Genomic DNA, 13,909 nt, shown 5'->3' with positions numbered 1-13,909 from the left:
AACAATTTAAATAGCTTAATAAGCTGTGCACAGAATCCTTATACAGTATACAGACCTAGTTAATAATTAATTTCCCTCCCCCACTTTCTACATCACAGTGGACCTTGCTACCTACTTGACGAAGTTTCAGTGGGAGATGGCGAAGTTTCCAATCAAGCAATCATTACGGGGCATTGTGGATGCCATCAATAACCAGGTCACTCAAATTGAAAATGACCTCAAATCCAAATCTTCAAATTACAACAACCTGAAGTCAAATTTGGCCAACATGGAGAGGAAGCAAACGTATGTACATGTTGCAGTCTTGTTGGGCGATGATTAAATCATTTTAATTTTTGTTCCATAACATCCAGTCATTGACAGATATAGCATTGTTATTGCATAGGGGAGTTATGATAGTCTGTGTTGTGTATAAAAGTAAATGTAAACATGACTAGCTTATTCTAATGTATATGAAGGTGACCATAAAAAGGACTTGCTTATTCCCATATTTCCTCTCTCTCTCTCTCTCTTTTTTTTTTTCTTTCTTGTAAGAGCTAATGTATTTGTTGAAACTTTTAAGATGTTTGTGAATTTTATCTTTCTCAGTTTATAAGGTTTGAACAAGTTTGAAGGATGGATTACTGGTGAAATGTATTGGGTATTCATTTTATACGAAATTAGCACAAAAAATTTAAAAGGGGGGTGCCATTTTTATCACAATATATTTTAATGCAATGATGTGGAATATAAATTAATATTTGTTTTTCAGTGGAAGCCTTCTGACAAGAAACCTCGGTGAATTGGTGAAGAAAGACGATTTTGTTCAAAATAGTGAATACCTTGTTACTCTGTTAGTCGTAGTGCCCAAGTAAGTTTAGATCTTTTTGCAAATAGTTTCATTTTTTCATAATTAGGAATTCAAAGTTTTTAGCCTGGTTATTTCATTGTATATATTTTCCAGTGGTTCTTAATTACTGAACAGTACTCTAACTTTGTTGACAGATCTACATGTCACCAATCTATAGGTGGAGTGAATATTTTTAGTTTTTAATAGTTGCAAATGGTGAAGAAAAGGCAATACTGTAACATGATTTTGTGTGCAGTGTGCACACAAGGACCAGAAGACCAGTGGAACAGAGTAGGATATAAAGATAGGAAGTTAGAAAAGCTGTAAATAGGTTAGAGGCTCTTGGTATACTGTAGATGGAATAACTGCAGATATTTTAAGGTAAGGTAGTGATGTGATGGTGGACATAATGTTAGATATGTTAGATTGAGTGGCAGCAAGGTTAGGTGCCAGATAATTAGATAAAAGTTTATTGCAGTGTTAGATAAAATGGAAGTAAGGAAGGTGAAATATTAGAGAGTAATGAGTGGGAGAAGAGTGCTACGAGATGTGAATGACATAATATAAGAATGATATGGAGTACTGTAATTTTTCCAGAACTGACAATATGGAAGTAAACCTTGTGTGTGAAAATGAACAGCATATTCCAGAGGACAAATGAGGGATAAGAGTATTTTTAGAACAGCAGCTGTGTTAGTGTGTGAGATGGGTATTGTAATGGGGAATTATGAGATTTGTGTTGAGTAAAATAGGAGAGAGAAGGGAATTAAATGTGGAGTGCATGCAGTGCAATCAGTCAATCCTCCTAAAATGGTGATTATTGCAACTATTTGGTCAGACATGTAAAAATTGACTGTTTCAGCCAACAGCATTCATGTTTTGCACTATTAAGTTTGTAGAGGACACAAAATTTAAACTTTAACATTCCTAGGCCTAGAATAGCATAAATGTACAGTACTATATTAGGCCTAGAATTGCTTGGACAGGTTAGGTTTTTTAGTTTTCCAGTTTTTTGTATGACACTTGGGCTAATTCAGTAATACAAAACATGAATTTAGTTGAGCCTAATGGTCCATTTTTGTACATTTGATGTAATAGTTGCTATAAGTACTGTACTGGCATTACTGTAGGATGGGCCGAGTCCATTACACTTAGGTGGTATGGACATGTCAGTAGGATGCCAGAGAAATAATTTATCGAAGGCGTATGTGGGTGAAATAAGAATTATACAGTAAAGGTGGATGACCATCATCATTGAAGGAAAGGGTAGAACAATATATAAATGAAATTTTGATGGAAGGCTGTTAGAGCAGTGTTTCCTGCCTTTTTGGATTCATGGCACTAGTTTCTAATACTGTACTCTACAGACCTGCAACATCTGTGCCACACTTTCCTAATTAAAAACAAAAAGCATAATCAGGATACTTGCCACTTGTTGATTTTTGATGGTTCAGATCTACTAGTACAGTACTTGGAAATTAGTTGCTGCGACCCCACCAGAAAACATTTCACTACCCACCAGGCTGGAACGCTAGTCGGCCGAGCGGACAGCATGCTGGACTTGTGATCCTGGGTTCGATCCCAGGCGCCGGCGAGAAACAATGGGCAGAGTTTCTTTCACCCTATGCCCCTGTTACCTAGCAGTAAAATAGGTACCTGGGTGTTAGTCAGCTGACACGGGCTGCTTTCTGGGGGTGGAGACCTGGTCGAGGACCGGGCCGCGGGGACACTAAAAAGCCCCGAAATTATCTCAAGATAACAAGATAACTACTGGGTTAGATAGTATTTGAATAAGTGAGACTTGTGTGGTGATAGTGACTCCCAGAGCACCTTCTGTTTTGGGGCTACTCATGCTGGGGAGCTCTCAAGAGGGAGTGACGCATCAAGATTATACATAAATACTCTTCATTGAAATTTGTGCAGCAAATAAAAATATCCTTATGAAAATAAAACCATTATAATCCATTTGTATTTTATATTTGTGTATTGTCATGTATAAACCAAATATGGCCTTTGTTTTCTAGGATGTACTACCCAGACTGGCATGCAAAATATGAACACCTCGCTGATATGGTTGTGCCTCGGTCCTCCAAAATGATCTTCGAAGATAGTGATCATGGTCTGTTCACTGTCACACTCTTTTCAAAGGTGATTGATGAGTATAAACTCCATTCTCGAGAGAACAAGTAAGTAATGCTGTTTTTACTTTTGCAGTTATGAAGCAAGCTATAAATAATTGAAAAAAATATAAAACTTTTCCCATCTGCTATTTTTGTGTTAACAGTTTTGGCAGTGTGATTGGATTGATAATAATTGAATGGGAGAGGGGCTTGTAGTCAGAAGTGAGGGAATTATATGGGAAAAGCGCCAAGCCATTACGACTATATAGCCCTTGGAAGGGGCCAGGATAAGGATTTGGGATGGGATGGGGGGGGGGGGGAAGGAAAGGTGCCCAACCACTAGGACAGTCGGGGATTGAACCCCGACCTGCTTGAAGCGAGACTGTCATTCTACCATCCAGCCCAAGTGTTCCCTAATCATGGTTGATAAAGTGTTGCTGGTTGTGAATCAGGGTCAAGAAACAGAAGATTCATAACATTGGAAACTGAAGTGGACATAAGGCACTCATACGAATGAGAAATATTAACACAGATTTTGCATGCATAGGAAGCAAGCCATCCAACAGTCATCAATATCAAGAAAAGCCTAGACTTTTTGAATACAGTACTTGATAAGTTCAGTATCTATAAATTCAACCATAGTAACCAAAATGTGCAACGATATTATTGCTGACATGAAAAAGCTAAGGGTGTTACTTTCTACCTCATCTTTCAATAATTAAACCTCTCTAATTATTAAATCTAGTGAGCATACTCTAGTTTTTCAATGCTTTTCCAGCATTGAAAGTAAATAAAAACTAGTATTTATTCAACATTATTCATAATTTCACGTTATTTATGTGTTAAAATCTCCCATTTATAGCATTGCATCTATGGAAAATAGTGTTCTGAGTTACAACTGATCAATTTATGATGGAAAATTAAGATAGTATCACCATTGTAAGTTGGGCATCCTCTGTAGTTAATAAAATTCTCATTTCAACGTATATGAATAAAATATAATAAACTGCACTATTTTACTTATCCATTTTTCCTCTTGCTATCCCAGCCCCCATCCCATTCACTCCACTCTCCTATTCACTCCTGCCTCTTATTCACTCCACACTCCCTCATCCATTCCTTGCCCTCTCTTGCCCTCCTCTCCCCTCTCTCACCTCCTCACTCACCTCTCAACATCAAGGTAACATCATCAACATCAACATCATCAACATAACATCAACATCAACATAAGACACTCGCCTGGCGTTTCGCGAGCGCTATGTCATGGGTTCGTATCCTGGCCGGGGAGGATTTACTGGGCGCAATTCCTTAACTGTAGCCTCTGTTTAACGCAACAGTAAAATGTGTACTTGGATGAAAAAACGATTCTTTGCGGCAGGGGATCGTATTCCAGGGACCTGCCCGAAACGCTACGCGTACTAGTGGCTGTACAAGAATGTAACAACTCTTGTATATATCTCCAAAAAAAAAATGTAAAATTTGTAGTAAAAAATTAAAGGCTTGTTTAATTTTGACAGAAAACAATAACATTTTTATTTCCTTTAATAAATGTTTCTACTTTTGTTCCCTGTTCAGGTTTATTGTCCGGGAGTTTACGTACAACGAAGAAGAACTTACAGCTGGGAAGAATGAACTATCAAAACTCATCAATGACAAGAAGAGGCATTTTGTAAGTCAAATTTTTCTTTCCCTCTGATATACAGTATTAGACGTTTTTTTTGGTTCGGTAAACATGGTTTTAAGGGGCCCAGTGCATGGACACCGAAACTTCCTCATACACACTCAATTTTTTTGTGCATAATCTTCGTGGTAAATGCTCCAACATTTCCTAATGGACCAACATCATACCATGAACAAAAAAAAGTTAGAAAATAGAAAAAAGAAAAAAATTACAACTTCAAATTGCTATAAATATCTTATGTCACCAATTGTTATTTTATTCATTATGGTCTCAGAATGACATATAATGTTCAATTGCTAGTGAGAAAATTGTTGTTTTAAGAGTATAGTTTACTGTAAAACATTTTTTGAATGTGCCCATCCAAATATGTGCCAAATTTATATGCAAAATATTTATAACTCCAAACGTTATGGCTTTATGACTAATCGATTCACTAGGAACCATAGTACTATGAACTTTGCACATACGTAAAAATGGTGAGAATCGGTCAGAAACTAAATCTTTTAATAGGTCTCAAAGTTGAAAATGTTTTTCGTAGAGAAAAATGCATTTAAAGTTCTTGACATTGAATATAGTACTTTCATTTATGACATACCTTGTAAGTTATAATTAAGATTGCTTGGCATTTGTACTCGAATACGTGAAAGTTGGAGGTCAATATGTGTTGAAATGAAGTCAAGAAAAAATAACCCCAAAAAAACAATACTGTATAGGGATATGTTAGGGATAACTGAAAAACAGACACTGGGCCCCTTAACTGTCTAACAGTAGGTTAGACATGTATATGAATGAGATTGGGTCGATATAAATAGGAGCTGCCTTGTATGGGGCAATAGGCCTTCTGCAGTTAACTTCATTCTTATGTTCTTATACCGAAACATAAATATTGCAATAACTTTATTGCCCATTTATTAGTGATAAGGCCCTAATCTGGTCCTCATTCATTAATACAAGCTTAATAGACAAAGAAAATAGTGTTTGAACCCTGTAAATAAATCGACCCCCAAAAAAATAAGTCACAACTTCTGCCACCTGTGGCTGATTAGCATGTTGACCAATTTCGTTCAAACTTCACATGCTTAGTGCCGGATGTGCATTCTCCAAGATGTAGAAGTCACAACAAAATCCGCATAGAAACAAAGGAGAGGAAAAAAAATGGCTGTCAACTTTTTGTACAAAGGAACAAAAGAAATATTTGCCATTGGGCAATGTATTTATATGATATATAATAGAATACAGCATAATAACATACTAACTCATTATTATGTGTGAAATCTGGCCCTCCAGGTGGCACCAGCGGCATATACACTTTGTGGACCCTCCTTACTACTAATCATCATATTTGTGCATCAGACAGGTGTTTGCATCTCTTTATTCCTGATTGCCAGTAAATTGGAGGTATTATAGTTATCAGTTCTGGTTACTGCCCGTCACCGCACGTATTTATTTTTTAAAAATTTGTAAAAAAATCTATTTCTTAACATTGTGATGAAATTTTCACAATGCCGATACCAAATAATGGGAGATTTGTTTGAACTTTTTCACTATTTTTCATATTTGGAAAAGTCTCCACATGCATTGGGCCCTTTAAGGCTGTGTTCACCATTAGTGGGAAGAGGAATGGATGGAAAATGTGTGACAGATGGGGGATAAGTGATTTGCATTTTGTTTGTGATGATTCACACGCCTTGTGAGTCCCAACTCAGCTGGGATACCACTGTGGAAATGTTGTGTATTTCATGTAGTGATAAATAATAGATTCACATGGTAGTATAGTATGTGGATGTAATTATGAAAAAAATCTTTTCTCATATTTACCTGTTGAGTTTCGGTATGTACTCGGTATTAATTTTATCTTGATTTATTTCTTTAAATTGTTCAGTTTTAAATTTGTTGCACATAATTTCTCCCCGAAGTACAGGGTTAGAAATCTGTTAGACAATTTGTAGAGTAGTGAGTTAAATTAAGTACTCAACCACAGAATGCCATTGAACTGCTTTTACAATGGCAAATTATGATACTAATCGGCATATATATATATAATTTTGCCTCTCCTACATTGACAGTTCATATATTGTAGTGAGTTATTGAACACTGAACCACATAGTGATTACCGTGTTTTTATATGTTCAACTTGTAAATGCATAACATATATTGATAATTGTTGCATTACATAGTAAATGTTGGGTACAGGTTAGGCATATCAAGAGTCTCAATGTTCATGAGACTTACAGATTTCAGTATAACTCAACTAGAAGGATAGAAATCAGTCAACATGGGACATCCTGCAATATATTATTCATGCTTTCTCTTTAACAAAGTTGACACATTTATTTAAGATATAAGAGAATCAATTTGCACTCTAGTTACATAAGTGTATTTAAAATAATGTCCTGCATTGATCATCATGTCTTACAGGGTCCTCTAGTGCGTTGGCTGAAAGTAAATTTTAGCGAGTGCTTCATCTGCTGGATACACGTGAAGGCCATACGGGTCTTTGTAGAGTCGGTTCTCAGGTAAGTTTTTACCAATCACATTACTTTTTAATTGACACTCTGGCTCTTCCTTGGCATAATTCTTCCATGTCAGCTTGCATCATATGATGTATGTCTTACAGGGTCCTCTCAAGGTCCTGAAGTCATTGGTCACACCGTATGACGGTTTAAATTTGCATTCCAACGAGTGCATCATTCTTTGATTTCAGAGAACAATGGCACCTTCAGTATCTTACCAAGTTTCAGACTTACTCTAGTTTTGCAAATAATCCCTTTGCTGGAACATTTGACTCTTTTTGGCTATGTTGTACTGTACTCTATGATGTCAGTATGTACTCTTACTATGTAAGTCAGTATGTACTATGTATGTACTCTTACTATGCCCAGTAAGACCAAACTCTCACAAGTCAAGCCTAGCCTAGGCCCGGGCTTGGGAAGTAGAAGAACTCCCAGAACCCTATCAAGCAGGTATCAAGCAGGTCACCAAATGTATATGATTTTTCTGTTACCAAATGATAGAATGCATACTTCTGCTGATTTAAACATAGTTAATATATTGTTGCATCTTGAATATAAAAGTATTAAGTGGTAAACAAATTATTTACAGTACTTTGGTTTCAACACACTTTGCCTGCATATATGCAGCTATTGAACGAAATCTTAATCAACCTATCATATGACGGATATTTACCAATAGACCTTCCCTATTCAGAGTTTATATATTAATTTCAGTTTTCCATGATTAACCTTATTTTAACCTTGACCACACTTTTTATGTGATGAGCTTTTAACAGAAATAACAATTGTTCCAAGCTTTAGCTTTAGAAATAACCTTTTCATGCCTTCACATATAGAAAAATGGTCTAGAGAATTCTCTCGAATTTAAGCAAGCCCTCCAGGAGCAAATTGTGCACAAGTTTTCTTTCTAAAACTGGGAGGTGCATGGCTATAGTGATGATCAATTTTACCAATCTGACGTTTTGGTGAATGAGTTATTTGCTTATTCCCAATAGTTTTTACTTCATAATAATTTGTAATGTAAATTGGTAACATTTCACTTAATATAACTTAAGGTTAAACTACAGTAGTTTGACATAATCATTTGATTATGAAATGTGATCAAGAAATACATTAGAAAACTGAGAAGATGTTCAATATTCTTTGCATCAAATAAACTAGTACAGTATTCTGCCACCAAATTCCACATTTATTTTTATTCACAAACTACTTGCAAGAAGTTGTATAAGGAATAACTAAAAAACCCACCACTTGTTATAATACTGTGGGTTGAGGTACAGTGTACCTCACTTAAATGTGAATAAAGATGTAAGTACAGTACAATGTTCTTTCAGTGAAAGCCTGCATTTGTTGTATAAATTAACAGGCTCAAAACAACAACAAAAGTTATTCAGACAGTTGTAAGTTCAATAGTACATGTAGGAAACTACATGTTTAAATCTCTGTAAAGTTTAAAAATGTGTTGTCATTATTTTTACAGATATGGATTACCTGTGAACTTCCAAGCTATGCTACTTCATCCCAGTAAGAAGAGTGTTAAAAGGCTACGTGATTTACTCAATCAACTGTATAGCCACCTGGACTCCTCTGCAACAGGAGGAGCAGGAGATGTGAGTAAAGATTAGTTCTTATACTTTACTTACTTTATTTTAGCAGATACTCTGTAAATGCTTACATATGTTAAACATTTTACACTGTCTGCTCTGGTGTCTGTTGTGGCGTTCAATCCCCGACTGTCCAATTGGTTGGGCACCAGTCCTTCCCTCTGCCCCATCCCTAATCCTTCCTGACCCTTTCCAAGGGCTATACGGTCGTAATGGCTTGGCACTTTCCCCTGATAATTCCCTTCTCTTCCTTGTGTAAAAGCTTCGCCTTCTTTTAGAGCAGTTATCTTGGCACTGGTACCACTGTTTTATCTCGTGATGGTATATACCAATGCTAAAACGCATTAAGATTTTACCCTTAAGTTTCAAAATAAATGATAGACAATGGAGCAGACTATTTTTAGTTATCTGTGCATCATTATATAGGTGCACTTAGCATGAATATTGTGTTTTATAGGGGTAGGACTCCTTACCTTCCCTCCATGTTAAGCATACTCATCACACATCTGTATAGTATGTGTTGGTAAAAAAATTTTGAAGATAAGTAAACTACTGTACAGTATAATCTCCAAAATCTAGATTAGGTTGTGCAGTTTATAGTTTCAATTAAACCTGATCTGGATTAAAAAATATTGATCTCTGGATACAGAGGGTCCTCAATATACGAATGGGTTGCATTCTGAAGAGCCATTTGCAAGTCAGTTGTTCGGAACTTGAAATCAAATTTCACTAGGACACAATGCTGTAAATGATGAATGTGATCCTGGTCCAAAAAAATACACACAAACCCAATTTTTGGAAACATAGTATAAGAAACACTTTGTTATTTATCTGAACGAAAGTTATCCTGCTTCGAAAAGTTTCACTCTAAAATTTGAGTGAAGAGATCTAATTTCATTAGTAGAGGTAAATATTGAATACAGCCCTTTGTAATTCATCACACAAATAAGCCCCTTGTCCTCCCATCACGAACCCTTGAATCCCACCCCACCACCCTTTCTTACCTCCCAGCTATCCCCCCAGCAGTGTGAACATGTAATGGTCCTGTTCCAGTCATGTGATTTCATTATATTCAACACAGGTTTTTTCCTTTTTTACATTTTCCATAATTGTAAAATATAATTGATTTTGAGATAAAAGTATTGGTGTGCTAAACATGCATGCATCATCATGATTTTAAGTTTTAAAATAAGGATTATATGTATTTTTTAATTTTTTTTCAGACTGTGGACATCCCTGGGTTGGGTTTCAACACAAGTGAATATTATCCATATGTATATTTTAAGATCAACACTGACATGATTGGTGACCATAGGCTTTAGAAAGTTTCCTAGCGCATTTGATGTAAACTGTTGATAATGTATGAACCCAAAATGAGGTGATATTTGGTCAGTCAAACAAATGTTTTGATTGAAAAAATTGTTATAAAGATTTTATTTAACCAAAATTTTTTTAATACTTGCAGCTGAAAACTATTAGAAAAGAAATTATATAAATGTTATTAGAGGCATGTTACTAAAATTGTTTATAATGGTGCACAAAACTAATGTATTCATAAATTCCTCTTGTAGATGTAAAGTTGTGAAAGTACAGTATATTCATATATATATATATATATGGATGCCTGACGTGAAGACATCTTTTTAATTTATTGATATTGAGGTCAGATAAAATGTAATATATTTCACTTGTACATTTTATTTTAAATACATAGTAGTTTAATTTGTTCATCTGGGTTTTGGTTTTTGGGAGAGTGTATTACATTCCTGATAGCCCTTTTCATTCCAACATTTATATTTAAATGTTAAAGTTTGAGTAATGAGTGATAATAGTTGTGTAAAATAGTTCATTCGTGAGATGCTTAGAACAAAATACCGACGCATTTACCAATACAAAAAAATTGTATACTGTGTGTGCATTTTATTGGAGGATAAGATTGTTCTTGATAGACTTCTAGTCCTTTAGGAACAAATGTCCATATTAGGTCAATGTTGTTATTTTTATTTTACCAGATCTCAAGATTTTATGGGCTATGTAAGACAATTTGGAATTAAGTTGCAAATTTCAATTCCTTTAGAATATGTATATTAGTATTGTAAATGGCTCCAAAAGTTAACATATAGCTGATAAGCCATATGTCATGTTCAAGAAATGTTGTGAATGTAAAGTAGAGCTCTTTGAATATGTATGGTGTAAAATTTGGCTATCTAGTTAGCATTTAATTGTATATTTTATGTATATTAAGCTTCCAGTGTCATACTTGCTGTTGGGTGACAGTGTCTGTTGACTGATGTACAGATTGGTAAATAATTTACATGTGAATAAATAGTACACATTCATGTTTTTTTAATGTGTCCAAATAAGATAATTGAAGCACAGGCTTTCTTGTCTGTATTACAAATGCAGATTGTAGCATGTGTTATGCTACATTTTCTGCAAATTCATTAATTGCTACTAATAGTTTTGTTTCCACATTTTCTAGTTCAGCTCCTAAGTTGACAAATTTTTGGCCTCCAAATTGAGCTGCTTTATGTATCAATCACGTATATCTAAAAATTATCCCAAACAATCCACTGCAAACATTTCACTGCTTCATTTGGCAGTAATGATAATCATTTTTTATTATGGTTGGGGTTTATAGAATTAACGAAGGCACTGATTGTCAACAAAAGATTTAACAAAAATTTTATGAAGTAAGTTTGCCACCTGTAGGGGCCTCGTAGCCTGGTGGATAGCGCGCAGGATTCGTAATTCTGTGGCGCGGGTTCGATTCCCGCACGAGGCAGAAACAAATGGGCAAAGTTTCTTTCACCCTGAATGCCCCTGTTACCTAGCAGTAAATAGGTACCTGGGTGTTAGTCAGCTGTCACGGGCTGCTTCCTGGGGGTGGAGGCCTGGTCGAGGACCGGGCCGCGGGGACACTAAAGCCCCGAAATCATCTCAAGATAACCTGTCTTATGGTGGTATTTGCTCTTTCTGTGTCAGGTGCAAATTACAGTACAGTACATGCATTTTTTCTACAGATATCCACCCAATAAATATATTTAATAATTCTAGTTTCTTCAAACTGTTTATTTCATGTTTTATTTAAACACATGGTACTTTATCTCAAATTAGAAAATTTGTACTGGGCATTTACTACAGCATACAAATGTCCATTTGCATTTATAGTTTGCTATTTATACTGTATTTGCTTTTTATCAAATTTTCTTTAGGTATTCTTGTTAAACCAATAGAATGCAAATTTATATTTTAATAATGTAACTATTTTGTAATAACTTTCTTCATCCTGTAGCTCCATGATCAGTGCAATCAGTCTGCAACCGAACGGTACCGGGTTTGATTCCCACAGCAAGATAGACCTTTAAGCATGATAACTTTTATCTAATGCCTCCGTTCACCTCAGTCAGTGGGAAACTAATGTGGTCTATAGCCAAGTTTAATTAGTAAAATCTTATTTTAATCCCCGTACCCACACAATCTGCACATAAGAGATTGCGTGTCTAAGGTTGGAGACCAGACTTGTGTGGTTAGCATCCTGCAACTTTCCACGGTGAATTATGATTGTATGGCAAGTGTCATAGGGTGGTTTGGGTCGATCCCCCATGCCTCTCTTTTAAGTAGCATTAGTTACTATTGTGACAGCCAACACTACCTACGAAGCTTGAAATGTGAGTTTGGTTGTTCATAGTGTTAACAATGGATTTTTCAGCGGTTATCAATGTTGAATCAAAGTTAATTCAGCATGTTTTGCCCACTGGGCGAGAGAACAGGAGGAAAGAGGAGAAAAGGTTGGGAGAGGGAGAGTCAGAGACCTGGGTTCCTTATCTTTAAAAGAGCCTTGTTTGTCTGTGGTTGGAAACCAGACTCTTGAGGCTAGCCTCCCATCTTTGCATGGTGATTGGTGATTTTTGGAGTGTCTCATAGGATGGCTGGGGTCAGCCCCTCTACCTACGTACTTGAAGGGGAACTGGCCTCTGCACCCCTTTACGAAGTCACTGGATATGAAATGTGCAACTAAAACTCCATAGAGTTTAGCATTTGTTTAAATTTTAGTGTATTCAGATGGTGAAATGCTAAACGAATGTAAAGATAAGATATGTATGTTCTTGACACAACCTGATTACAGTGATATAGTGTAGTGAAAATGATTACAGTGTAATGCATACCCTTGTAACATTTTTCCTCAATTTTAATTGAATATAGCTATGATTTTACTTGTTAACTGTTGCACACAGTATCCAGCAATTGCTTTTATTAACTCGGCATGCACTGCCACCACATGGATTATATGTTACTTAAGCTTCGAGGAAAGCTTAAGCTCTTGGGTTGAAGTTCTTATTTTCCCTATGTCTGCACTGAGAGCAAGTGGATGTTAATTTCGGCTCCTGTCTGGTACTCGTCAACCCCTAGAGTTAAAAAGTACAATACTGTATATGGAATTTCACACTAGACATTCATGCAAGTTAATTTTCAACTGGAGGGATTCTGATAAATCTCAGTGAAAGGGGATTTGCCAATAAATTGTGAAGGCGATTAAACCCAATAAGGGATCAATAGCAAGAGTTCACTTGTACATACCATGATACAGGCTAAACCTTCCCTGTAAGACTCCTACTGTTAAAACTATAGGGAGAGTATATGAGGGTGGGGGATAGGAAGGGTGCAAGTGGAGACGGATATGGTGCAAAGTTTACAGTAATGAAGACTGTGTAGTGAAGAGGCGAGATGGGAAGGTGTGTGTGTGTATGTAAGGGATGGGGTAGTCTTGGGCACAGGGTAACCTGTGGGCTGCCAGGTATACCCCAAATGATGGCAATCTAGTGAATATATTGACCAAAAACTGTCTTTGAATGTAATGAAATGCCTCTTTCTGTCAGAGAGGCATTTTTTAACGAGCTCACTAGAGCCCGTGCTACATGGAAATTTTGTTCAGAGTAACTGAATCTATAACAACAACAGCCACTTTTTGGTAGAGTCCTGTGACTCCCTGAAGCAATCTCATAGAGATGGCTTCCCGTACCAAGTCACACAAGAGAGTACAATATGTGTATCAGGGACCAGAGCGAAAACCAGGCCACAGAGGCACAGGGTGATTGATTGATTGATGAAGATTAAGCCACCCAAAAAGTGGCATGGGCATGAATAGCCCGTAAGTGGTG

At 36.2% G+C, this 13,909-nt stretch overlaps 1 protein-coding gene across 2 annotated transcripts in view; it reads left to right on the top strand.

Annotated features, from left to right (window-relative positions):
* Vha44 (V-type proton ATPase subunit Vha44) overlaps positions 1–11,084 on the top strand; it is a 46,826-nt gene extending 35,742 nt beyond the window's left edge. For both annotated transcript variants that reach the window (XM_069313714.1, XM_045764010.2), the window contains exons 4-10: positions 99–285; positions 752–850; positions 2,854–3,015; positions 4,525–4,618; positions 7,049–7,146; positions 8,624–8,753; positions 9,971–11,084. In XM_069313714.1, coding sequence (XP_069169815.1) covers positions 99–285; positions 752–850; positions 2,854–3,015; positions 4,525–4,618; positions 7,049–7,146; positions 8,624–8,753; positions 9,971–10,069 — 869 coding nt within the window. In that variant the 3' untranslated portion in view covers positions 10,070–11,084. The remainder of the gene's footprint in view (positions 1–98; positions 286–751; positions 851–2,853; positions 3,016–4,524; positions 4,619–7,048; positions 7,147–8,623; positions 8,754–9,970) is intronic.
* The last annotated feature ends 2,825 nt before the right edge of the window (positions 11,085–13,909 follow it).

This window comes from Procambarus clarkii, chromosome 76 (genome assembly GCF_040958095.1).
Source record: "Procambarus clarkii isolate CNS0578487 chromosome 76, FALCON_Pclarkii_2.0, whole genome shotgun sequence".
Classification (NCBI taxonomy): Eukaryota; Metazoa; Arthropoda; class Malacostraca; order Decapoda; family Cambaridae; genus Procambarus; species Procambarus clarkii.
Note: the sequence above shows the minus strand (reverse complement) of the source record. Positions and strands in the feature narration are given on the sequence as shown.